This window comes from Lepidochelys olivacea (assembly GCF_965140295.1).
Source record: "Lepidochelys olivacea isolate rLepOli2 genome assembly, chromosome: 1".
Lineage (NCBI taxonomy): Eukaryota > Metazoa > Chordata > Testudines > Cheloniidae > Lepidochelys > Lepidochelys olivacea.
Genome location: NC_140411.1, coordinates 100,288,759 through 100,301,253, shown reverse-complemented (window position 1 = coordinate 100,301,253; position 12,495 = coordinate 100,288,759). Strand labels below are relative to the sequence as shown.

General features: G+C 39.8%; 1 protein-coding gene across 1 annotated transcript in view; it reads right to left on the bottom strand.

Moving 5' to 3' along the window:
• Nucleotides 1–1,294: 1,294 nt before the first annotated feature.
• Nucleotides 1,295–12,495, bottom strand: part of IPO5 (importin 5) — a 79,236-nt gene continuing 68,035 nt past the window's right edge. Inside the window, exons 24-26 of the mRNA XM_084642132.1 lie at nt 11,923–12,151; nt 5,698–5,839; nt 1,295–2,035 (exon numbers count right to left, since the gene is read on the bottom strand). Of these exons, the coding sequence (XP_084498258.1) occupies nt 1,949–2,035; nt 5,698–5,839; nt 11,923–12,151 (458 nt within the window). The 3' untranslated portion in view covers nt 1,295–1,948. The remainder of the gene's footprint in view (nt 2,036–5,697; nt 5,840–11,922; nt 12,152–12,495) is intronic.

Genomic DNA, 12,495 nt, shown 5'->3' with positions numbered 1-12,495 from the left:
CTTGAAAATAACTGGAGTTGTACTTACATGAAAAAAATTTAATGAGGAAAATTGGGATCACCACAAACTATATACTCAACAGCAAAATAGAACAGGGTTCTGATAAAATTACTGTTTACAAACTACATATGCTGTCTGTCTATAGGCAGATCTGCACTCTTAGCAGTAGCATAGTTATTCATTTGTATTTTCAAAAAATCATCGACTTCTCAGTCAGGATTGAAATGACAAACTCTGCCATGAGACTAAAGCTACTTTAAAAAACTGATTTTGGGTAGAATTTTCTTACACAAGTACAACAGGTTATATTTTGATGTATAGTTGTGTTTTAAACAGTTTGATGGCTTTTTCATCATAGAAATTGATTTTATAATTAAGGTTAAGATTTTGGCATAAGGATTTTTATTAAAATTCATAGGCAGGACACTGGCAACAAACAAATCACAGAAGCCGGAGCCCTGCCACTATGGGGGGGCTGACTTCCCTAGCCAGAGCTGAAGCTGAAAGTCACTGAAGTCTGTAAAAATCTCAATCTGTGACAAAATCGTATCCTCATTTATAATACATAGGGCAGCTTTTTTCCTCTCTCGTTAAGCATCAAACTTGTACTCTTCCATTTCACTCTAATACATTTACACAGTATGTTTTAAGAGACTGCTGCAAATCACTTAGTGAAAAGTCTTTAATTCTTAGGTTAGCTTTCTGGTCTAAGCATAAGTTTAATATTTATATCAAAAATGTTAGTACAAACTGCAAAGGGTTCACACTGAAGTTTAAATTAGAAATAAGATTTTAGAAAAACCATATATCTTAAACAGTAACCCATGTATTGCTAGGATGAGATGAAGCAATAAAACATTTATACACAAATTTTCTCCTTTCAGGATAGGCTACCAATCATATCTCCACAAATGTAACTGCATGTATTTAATTTAATACGACTGAAAGTTTGCTTGGCTAACACAGACCCATTGTACATCCGCAACTGGAACATTAGCCAACTTTTCATAAATTACAAATATGCAATTGGATCTGAAAATGAAACAGTTTATGGTAAAGGTATGTAAACTCACTGTACCCAAGGCTCATGTCACTAAATTTGAATTCTACACAGTATGTAGTTCTTTGAATCAGAAAAAAGTTGAATGGTTAAAATCCAAGAAACAAAAAAGCATGAAGTGTGAGTTAGACATATTGTACAGAAAATTTCAAATATCTTAAAATTATGACTCGTAACATTTATTCTTGTATCTTCTCATAGGAGGAAATTGAATAAGAATCACACAGCACTGAACTTTTACACAAGCGTCTTATTGTATTTGAATGTCATTTATTGAGGAGTGAATGAGATACTGCCAGACATGCCAAAGACACTTCACATTCAAGGGCTGGAAGCTGAACAGCTTTTCTCATTGAGTCACTTAAACAAGCCTTTTTTGTGTGACATCAATGAGGTCTTCATGCTTTATATTCGTCTTCAATTTTTCATCTTTTGATCTAGTGGTTTGCTGGGTAGAAGGGCACTTTCTACCCTAAAAGAAACTCACTCCAGTTAATACAATTAATACTAGATGTATAGAAATGTTATCTGCTATAATGTACATTACCGCTGAATAACTGGTCTTAAAGCTGTTTAATTCATTATATCTAATGAGAAAATTCAACTTGTCTCCTTTTCACCATCATACGGGTGGCTTATACCATTAGAAAAATACTCTTCAGTGCTTTTGTAGGGTTTACAGGGAGCTTCTTCAGTGTTGTGGGATAGAAATGGATTTAAACACCACTCTGAAAGAGTGCTTCTTCGTGTTGCCACTGCCTGTAGATTGCAAAAGAATGGCCTGCACGCTCTACAGTTCTTTTTTGCTCAAAAACAAAAACAAAGAAACCTAAACAATAGGGTAAATGTTTATTTGGAGTTAGTTTTCTTGCAGATAATTAAGGCCCTTCAAGCAGAGTTCAGGAGCTCCTGTATAGCTGCCTGTTGGTCTGCATTGAGCTGTGATATGCATTCTGTCCATAGTCCTCCAGAGGTCTGGAAAACAAATGAAAAATAAAGGTGTCTTCACTGAATATAGACTTAGAAATATGTCAACCATTTATTTTCATTAGGTCTTTCAAAGTCAACATCCATTGAGCATATATACTGTAGGAGAGTGATGGACAACTTACAGGTAAATAGTAGAGGGGCCACAAAAACCATTTTGCAAGTAGGGGGGGAGGGGGGAAGAAGGTCAGACCCTGCCCATGGAATAGTGACATTGGGTGGGGGGGAATGTAGAGTCTCTACCGCAAGGGGTAGTGGGAGGTCCTAGAGGAAGTTTGGGAGGGAGCCTGGCCTGCACTCACCCTGCCATGACTACTCCTGTCTCGCTGTGCTGGCCCCGGCTCCCCACTTGGCCCAACTGGCTCTCGCTGCAGCATGAGAGGACATGTGCATCGTCCCGTCCCACCCCCCTTCCTGCCCCAAGCTAGACTGTGGTAGGCCAAATGAAATGATCTTGCAGGCTGGATGTGACCCCTCAACTGCCCATCCCTGCTGTAGGTTATGCCAAAGAGAACAGACAAAGTCCTTGCCAACACTCAAACCTGTATCAGCTTAACGAAAGCTTTTTAAAAAATGATTTAGTTACACTGGTGCACGTCTGTGTGTAGACAAGGCTTAAGTAATTGGTTTGAAATTCCTAGCAACTCCCTAGAATTAAAAAAGTACAAATCACAGCAGGCAAGATGCAGCCCTTCATTCTTCTAAAGGTAAGTAGCATGACAATTTGTACTCTTTTCAATAAGGCTATAAACAGGTTATTTGCTCTGCCTTAACATAGATAAATCACATGGTACTTTCAGAAGACCAGCGGTATCGTTAGCCATAATTTTTCATCTCCACCCTGTTGTGTAGCACACTATTTTGCTTGTCACCACAAAGGTGATTTATTTTAATGGTACCAAATATATTTTCAAGGTAATACAATCCTTCAGAATAAAGGCATTCAAATAAATGGGAAGTATGTATTCAGCACAGTGATCAACACAGGTTTGGGAGCAGGGGCTAAACTTGTCTCAGTATGACAAAGGAGGCCAAGTTGAAATTTATCGCAGATAACCAATTTAAATCTCTACAGTGACACTTGATATTTAAAATCTCATTTAATGTGTTTAAACAAGCTGTCAAAGTTAGCAGATTTACATTTGATATATTTTAAACATCAGTTCTACATTGAAGATCTTAATTTAGTCTTTTCACACCATATTTAAAAAAGGATCCATTAGGTCCAATCACAGAAACGTAAAGACATGGTGTACTGTGAGATTCAATGTTCTAAAGACAATCTAACACTTAAATAAGGGCCTTTATTTTTTTTCCATAGGTAATGAGATTCTGACATTTAAGTTCTGCAGGTTTCAGAGTAGCAGACGTGTTGGTCTGTATTCGCAAAAAGAAAAGGAGTACTTGTGGCATCTTAGAGACTAACCAATTTATTTGAGCTTAGTCTCTGTTAGTCTCTAAGGTGCCACAAGTACTCCTTTTCTTTAAGTTCTGCAGTACTCCGAAATAAAGTGGCAATTTTAAAATTAAAAACTTGCCTTCTCAATCAGATATCATTGCCTCAAGCAGCCTACGCGTCCTTACTCCTGGGAGAATTCTACGCCACTGCACAATGCACAATTTCCCTTTCCCCGCCCCCCTCACAGAATTGGTGTTGCAGAGCTGCTGGCTGCCAGTAGGGGCCTCTGGACCCGCAGAGCCCAGCTCGCAAATCGAATACACTGCTGGGGGAAGGGGAACAGAGCTGAAGAATTCCCAGCAGCTGCAGTTTCTGGCATGCCCTGAAGGAAGGAGGCAGTGTGCAGGAAACTCCATACAAGCCCAAGACCCAGCATCAGGCTGTTTCTCCCTGTGTGTGTGTGTAGGGGGGAGTGACTGGGCTCTGTGTGGGGAGGGGTGCAGGTACCTGGCCCTGCAGCTAGGCTCTTGAGGGAGAGATGGGCTGTGGGGTATCTAGGGCAGGGGGTCCCTGTGACTGGGCTCTGGAGGAGTGTGAATATCTGGCCCTGTGGCTGGACTCTGGGAGATGAGGGTGTCTGTCCCCACAGCTGGGCTCTGGAGGGGAAAGGGGTGTGGGTGTGTGGCCTGGTAGCTGGGCTCTGGAGGGCAAGGGGGTGTGGGTGTCTAGCCTCGGAGCTGGGCTTGGGTGTGGGGTGGGAGGGAAGGGGCAGAGAAGCAGGAACTGGGTTGCCACAGGGGTTTCTTTAACTCTGCTCCTATGAGGCATTGTTACAGGAATACTTCCTGACAGGTATTTTGAAATAAATTACCAAAATAATTGAAAGTGGCATGATTATATAGTGTTATTTTGACAAATAAAATCTGCAAAATTTTAAAATATTGTGCACAGAATTTTTATTTTTTTAAATGCAGAATTCCCCTAGGAGTAACCTCTGTTCATTGCTCCTCCACCAGCTTCCACAGTGGGGTAGTTAGCAACTATGCAAGTTTACTTAGAGATGTTTCAGAGTAGCAGCCGTGTTAGTCTGTATTCGCAAAGAGAAAAGGAGGACTTGTGGCACCTTAGAGACTAACCAATTTATTTGAACATAAGCTTTCGTGAGCTACAGCTCACTTCATCGGATGCATTGAAGTGAGCTGTAGCTCACGAAAACTTATGCTCAAATAAATTGGTTAGTCTCTAAGGTGCCACAAGTCCTCCTTTTCTTTTTACTTAGAGATGCAATTTCTTGATCAAGTACGGCCACTTTATTTCCCCATAGTTCTGAACGTGGAAGAACCGCCCTCCATTCAAAGCCTTGCTTCATCAGTCAGTTGTATCATCATAAAAAGTTCATCTTTGCCATCTGAGGATGGGCTGGACAAGGCTATTGACATAGGATAATTAAGATTTGTGGCTGGGGGTAATGGCAGAGACTTAAGTAATTTAATGTGATTTTATTTTGAATTTTATATTTTGTACAGGTCAACCAGAGGTTGAAGTAGGTGCTTCTATTATCTAAAAAAACCTAAAAATAAATACATTTCAGTACTGCCCTCCTTCTCTTGCCCCATCTTATAGAACTAAATGTGTAGGTTTTGCTTACTCTTTTTTTTTTTAAATGCCCTTACACAAGCAGTTTCCATTGAAACCCAAAATGCATCAATGACATTGTATAGTAAAGGTAGCATACAGCTATGGAGCTGACACTTCACTCTACTCAGTCTCTTCCAACATAGAATTCACGAGGTTCTTCTTGAATAAGCCTGTGTATCCTTGCCCTGTAGCTGCCCAGTTTCTGGGTCATTTTAATAAACTTTTGGATTTCATGCAAAATAAACGTTTAGAAATTAAAAAGCGTAGTTCAAATCACCTGAGAAAAGGTAAAGGAAACTAAAGGGAGTTAGGTAAAAGGTAAACCATTTAATTGTTCCAAGTATTTATTTTTTTTATGAATACTTCAAAAATTACATGAGTCAAAAACATACACACCCTCTGGTTCAAGTACCTTACATAGCGTTATCATGATTAATCTGGATTGTTGCACTGAATCTATTAGGAATCAATTTGGAATATTTCTTCTTAGAGTGAACACTGGTTGCAGCATCATGTTTATTAGAGAATAGGTTCTGAACATTAGTTTTACAATTCCTAAATCTCAGAGCAAACTAGAATGATTCCCTTTACAATAAAATAAATTCACATTCACCTGCACTTGACGAACAACATTAGCCAACCGTTTAGTACATGGATCTTCGTGTTTAATTGCTTCATGAATTTCACCATCCGCAATTATACTGAATATTCTGGGAAGATTAGCATTGTTGTGACCAAGGACAATTGGGTTGTTACTGATGGAGATCAAAAAAGTATACATGTTACAAATATGTCAGTGTTAGCATTCTAATTAAAAAAGATAAACATAGATTGTGTATGTAAGTTAACTGCTTTTCAAGACATTTCTGATTTTTAGAACTGCACATTCATACCTGAGGTTATTCAGCATCATTAAGTGCATCCTGTTCTAGAAGAAAATTCCATTTTTGTCATTTTAAGATCTGGCTAATTTGAACATTCCTTATTTATAAAGCTGGGCTGTGCTTTATCAGAAAAGTTATGTGCCTTAGATAGGCTTCAGCAGAGCAGGCCAGCCCACACTGTTGGAAGTTTAATACGGTTATGCTGGGAAAGTCCATACAGCAGGGACTGGAGCACTGTGGTAGGGAAAGCTTCGTATATTTTAAACTGATTTACTCACTCCCTCCCAGAGCTGATGGAAAGTGGTACTGATTAGCTCCAAAGGGAGAGCCAGCCAGCCTCCCTTGACCTAGAGTGAGGAATGCCACAATACAAGGACTTTGAAATATGAAAAGGGTTAGTGCTTGTTAATCAAAGGCGTTGAGAAGATTAAAGGGAGAATAAAACAGACCCAAATGGTAATGAAGACAGCTGACAGGTCTAACAGTATCAGCGCAGGCATACAATTATCCATCACCAGGATATCTAACAATGCCACCAGTACCATTTCGGTTTCAAACCCTGGTTTATACTAAGCATCATGAGATTTGACGCTTGTAGGTACTCCATGAGTTATCACAATCTGCTCTATGATTGTAAACCAAGAATGAAAGATATAATCATAGGGCTGGAAGGGACCTCGAGTCCAGCCCCCTGCACTGCAGAAGAACAAGCCCCCTACACTTAGGCAGGACCAAATAACCACCTAGGCCATCCCTTGCATGTCCAACATGTTCTTAAAAACCTCCAATGACGGGGGCACCACAACCTCCCTTAGAAGCCTTTTCCAGTTCTTAACTGCCCTTTATAGTTAGAAAGTTTTTCCTAATCTCTAACCTAAATTTCCATTGCTGCAGATTAAGCCCATAACATCTTGTCCTACCTTCAGTGGACATGGAAAACAATTGATCATTATCCTCTTTATAACAGCCCTTAGCATATTTAAAGACTGTTCTCAGGGCCCCCCTCAATCTTCTTTTCTCAATACTAAACATATCCAGCCATTTTTAAAAAACAAAACTTTTCCTTATAGGTCTTTTCATCATTTTTGTTGCTTTCCTCTGGACTCTCAAATTTGTCCACATCTTTCCTAAAGTGCAACACCCAGAACTCAACACTCTACTCCAGCTGAGGCCTCCATCAGTGCTGAGTCAAGTGGGACAATTACCTCCACCCTCTTGCTTACGAACACACCTATTAATAGATCCCAAAATATCAGCCTTTTTTGCAACTGAATCACATTGTTGACTCATTCAATTTGTGATCCACTATAACCGATTCTTTTCAGCAGTACTACCACCTTGCCAGTTAATTCCCCATTTTGTAGTTGTGTATTTGATTTTTCCTTAAGTGTAGTACTTTGCCCTTGTCTTTATTGAATTTCATCTTGTTGATTTCAGACCAAATTTTTCAATTTGTCAATGTTCTTTTGAATTCTAATCCTGTCTTCCAAAGTGCTTGCAATCCCTCCCAGCTTTGTCTCATTGGCAAATTCTACAAATATACCCTCTCTTCAAATCATTAATGAAAATATTGACTAGTAATGGACTCAGGACTGACCCTGCAGGACCCCACTAAATATGCTTCTCCTCCCCCTCTCCCCCCATAGCAGTGTGATAGCAAACCACTGATAATACTCGGAATGCAGTCTTTCAATCAGTTATCTAGTAAATTCATCCAGAGTGCATTTCCCTAGTTTGCTTATGAGAGTGTCACACTGGACTGTATCGAAAGCCTTACTAAAAATCAAAATACATCATGTCTACTGCTTCGCCGCCCCCATTCCCTAGGCCAGTGTTTCTCAACCTTTTTGATACCAGGGACCGGCTTACTGCCTTCCTAAACTGTGCCAGGGAGAGCTCAGGAACGAGCACTGGTCCACGGACCAATCATCGAGACACATTGCTTCTAGGCCATTAACACCGTAAAAGAATTAGGTGGGTTTAGTATGACTTGTTCTTGACAAGTTGGCTATTCCTTATAACCCTATTATCCCCTAGATGCTTACAAACTGATTGTTGAATATTTGTTTCAGTATCTTTCTAGGTATTAAGTTAGGCTGACTGGTCTGTAATTCTGTGGGTCCTCTTTGCTCCCCTTTTTAATGATAGTTACTATATGTTTCCCCGTCTCCAATTCTCTGGGACCTAAACTGTCCTCCGGGACCTCACCCACCCTCCATGAGTTCTCAAAGATAACTGCTAACAGTTCTGAGATTGCTGCAGCTAGTTCCTTAAGTACCCTAGAATGCATTTCATCAGCCCCTGTCAACTTGATTATATTGAACTTACCTAATTTATCTCTGCCATTGCAGAGATGCTAAATTAATTCTTTGCATCACTCTTCACTGCAGAGGAGTGTAAGGGAGATACACCTGAGCCATTCTTTTTAAGTGACAAATTTGAGGAACTGTTCCAGACTGAGGTATCAATAGAGGTGGTTTTGGAACAAATTGATAAGTTAAACAGTAATAAATCACCAGGACCAGATGGTATTCACCCAAGAGTCTCAAGGAAATCAGATATGAAATTGCAGAACTACTGATTATGGTATGTAACCTACTGCTTAAGGTCACCCTATGTACCAGATGACTGGAGGATAGATCATGTAACCAATTTTTATAAGACTCCAGAGGCGATCCTGGCAATTATAGGCTGGTAAGCCTGACTTCAGTATCAGGCAAACTGGCTGAACCCATAGTAAAGGAAAGAATTATCAGGCACATAGATGAACACAACATATCGGGGAAGAGCCAACATGGCTTTTGTAAAAGGAGGTCATGCCTCACCAATCTATTAGAATTCTCAGAATGTCAATAAGGTGATCCAGTGCATGTAGTGCACTTGGACTTTCTGAAAATCTTTGACTAGGTCCCACAATAAAGCCTCTTAAATAAAGTAAGTAGTCATGAGATAAGAGGTAAGGTCCTCTCATGGATCAGTAATTAGTTAAAACATAGGAAACAAAGGGCAGAAATAAACTGTCATTTTTCACAATGGAAAGAGGTAAATAGCAGGGGCCTCAATAATCTGTACAGGGACCAGTACTGTTCAATATATTCATAAGTGACCTGGAAAATGGAGTGAACAGTGAGGTGGCAAAATTTGAAGACACAAAATTCCTTAAGATAATTAAATCCAAAATTGACTGCAAAAAGCTACCAAGGGATTGCCTAAAGCTGGGTGAATGGAGCAACAAAACTGAAGATGAAATTCCATGTTGATAAATTCAAAGTAATACACATTGGAAAACAATCCTAAGTTCAAAAGGGAGTCTAAATTAGTTATTTACACTCAGATGATCTTGGAGTCACAGTGGATAGTTCTCTAAAAACATCTGTTCAATGTGCAGTGGCAGTCAAAAAAAAGCTAAGAATTTTAGGAACTCTTAGGAAAGAGACTATAAGACAGGAAACAATGCTGCTATATAGATCTATGGTACATTCACACTTTGAACATTGCGTGCAGTTCCAGTTGTCCCATCTCAAAAACGATAGTTTAGAATTACAAAAAGTACAGAGAAGGGCAACAAAAATGATTAGGGGTATGGAACAGCTTCCATCTGAGGAGAGATGAAAAAGACTGGAACTGTTCATCTTGGAAAAGAGATGACTAAAGGGGGATATGATAGAAGTCTATATAATCATGAATGGTGGGGAGAAAGTGAATAGGGGAAGAGTTTTATACCCCTTCACATAACACAAGAACCAAGGGTTACCCGATTAAATTAACAGGCAGCAGATTTAAAACAAACATAAGGAAGTACTTCTTCACACAATGCACAGTCAACTACTTGAACTCATTACTAGAGGAGGCTGTGAAGGCCAAGTGTGTACCTGGGTTCAAAAAAGAATTAGATAAATTTGTGGAGGATAGGTCCATCAATGCCTACTAGCCAAGATGGTAGATGATGATAACCCCATGCTCCAGATATTCCTAAACCACCAACTGCCATAAGCTCAGACTGGACAACAGCGGATGGATCACACGACAGTTGCTCTGTTCTGTTCACTCCCTCTCAAGCATCTGGCACTGGCCACTGTTGGAAGACAGGATACCAAGCTAGATGGCCATTAGACTGACCCACTATGGCCATTCTTGTGTTCTTAAATATTCTTTAACACCTTCTTTCCCTATTTTGGCTTGTGTTCCTTCCATCTTGTTAATATTAATTGTGTTGAGTACTGGTCACTATTAACCTTTTTAGTGAAGAATGAAGCAAAACAGCATTAAACACATCAAACTTCCTGATGTCATCAGCTCTCCTTCCCTGCTATGCAAAGGACCTACACTTTTCTTCATTCTTCTCTTGCTCCTAATGTACCAGATGTCTGGACGATAGATCACCCTATGTACCAGATGACTGCAGTGAATTCTAATACTACCTAAAGAGGTTCTCCCTCCTTCCAGTGTTCTCAATATAGATACCCAGTCTTGGAAGTGCACACTGTATGAAAGCCCAGAATCTCTTATTAAAGAATCTCTTTTTATTGCCTTTAAGGTGTAACTCATTGTATGCTTATCCTTTCTTTGTCCCTACATGCTTCTGCTATTCTTTTGTTCTCCTCAGCAATTTGACCATGTTTCCACTTTTTGTAGGATTCCATTTTGTTTTGATTAAGGTGGAAAATTCAGGTAGCAAGTTTTTGGCTATATCAGAAGTTGCAAGACTTATCAGTGATAGATGGTAAATGAGTCATGATTGCAAACCTTACACTGATCAGCATGAGGTTGAAGGTCTCTGTTTTCCCAGTTTTGTGACAGAGTAAAGTAGTCATCTGCTGAATGCACAGACTGTGGGCTGCCTAGTGATCTTTGAAAAGAAGTCTACATATCACCCAATGGTCAAAACTTTCCAGAAGATTCTGGGCTTTCATTCAGTGTATAAGCACTTCCAAGACTGGGTATCTATATTGAGAACACTGGAAGGAGAGAGAACCTCTTTAGGTAGTATTAGAATTCACCGCAGGACTTCACTGATTGGGCTACTTGCCAGTACTTCAGAACTGAACTAAGGGAGACACCAGCACTGTACTCTAAAACTGGACTATCTGCATTGTTTCACTGTTTACTTCTTACGTAGCTGCTTCATGAACACCTGAAAGATCAAAGCACATCAACAAACAAAGATGTTTTATAAACCAATTACGGAAGAAAAGCGGCCATCTGTTTTGCATGTTGCTGGTAGTTAAAATGTCTATTTATGTTGCAATACTGGTAAGTGATCATAGGAACGGTGTCAAAGAACTGCTGGAATTTTCCTTAAGGTCTCATGCTGATACTATATCAGCACAGCAATTGGATGCAAGATACGAAAACATTTAACTAGACACTATTGAAAACTAGAATTAAATTTGTTACTAATGAATAAGGCTATGATTTTGTCACGGAGATCCCGGAATTCACAGCATCCATGACTTCCAAAGACCTCCGTGACTTCAGGCCCAGCAGCTGCAGGGTCCCACCGTCTCCCACAGTGGCAGGGAGGTGTGAGGTACCCCTGTCGCCTGAAGCAGCAGGGCCCCTCAAGCGCCAAACTGCCATGGGCAGGGGGACCCTAGAGCTCTGAGTCCCTATGGGCGGTGAGGGCCCCCAGAGCTCCCAGTCATCCCACAGCTTCCCAGCCCCTTCCCATTTTATCATGGAAATTTTTGAAAAAGTCAGGGACAGGTCATTTGGCTTCCATGAATTTTTCTTTATTGCCCGTGACCTGTGACTTTTACTAAAAATATATGACAAAAATCTTAGCCTTACTAATGGAATATGAAAGACGTTAATTTTCATGTTCAAGATAATGCGTATACTAGAGAAATAAAAACGAGTATAGGTCCCATTATTGGAGACTGTGTATAAGAAAAATAAGCAGACTACAAGTATGCTTATTTTATGCATTATATCAAAGTACATTTTTACCTTACCTCTCAATTAGGTCACACAGGTAATTGAAAGTATGAACAGCTTCTTCTTTGTCTTCGTGTAGTGGAAGCCATGATAACCAGTGTGGCAGGATTTCCTCAACATTTACACAATCAGGTTTGAACTTCATAATCTTCCCTACTGCTGAAATACAGTTCTCTGTTGCATTGACGTTCTCTTTGGCTTTGGCATCTGGTGACTGAATAACTCTCACCAGCAATGGAAGCGCCTCTGTAACAGTGCAAAATTAGGAAAAAGCCTCATGTATAGCCAAATTAAATGCTTGCACTTGAGCAACAATAGTGTTTCCCAATAGGGCACTAAACCGCTTGCAGACACACAACTTCAAATATGGGTAGTTTATAAAAATGAGTCAGATGTAGTTTAAAATAATTCTTCTGTTTAAGTCTCCCTGCTTCTTTTGTGGTTTTCCAATCTTTAAAATGTAAAGACGATTCCCGCCCCAACCGCCTTCTTGCTGTGTGAAAGGCATAACAAAAATATACTGACTATGTAAAAGGTACGCAAAGTTGATTGACTATTCAAGGGAAGCAATGAAACTGACAGCTGCCAAA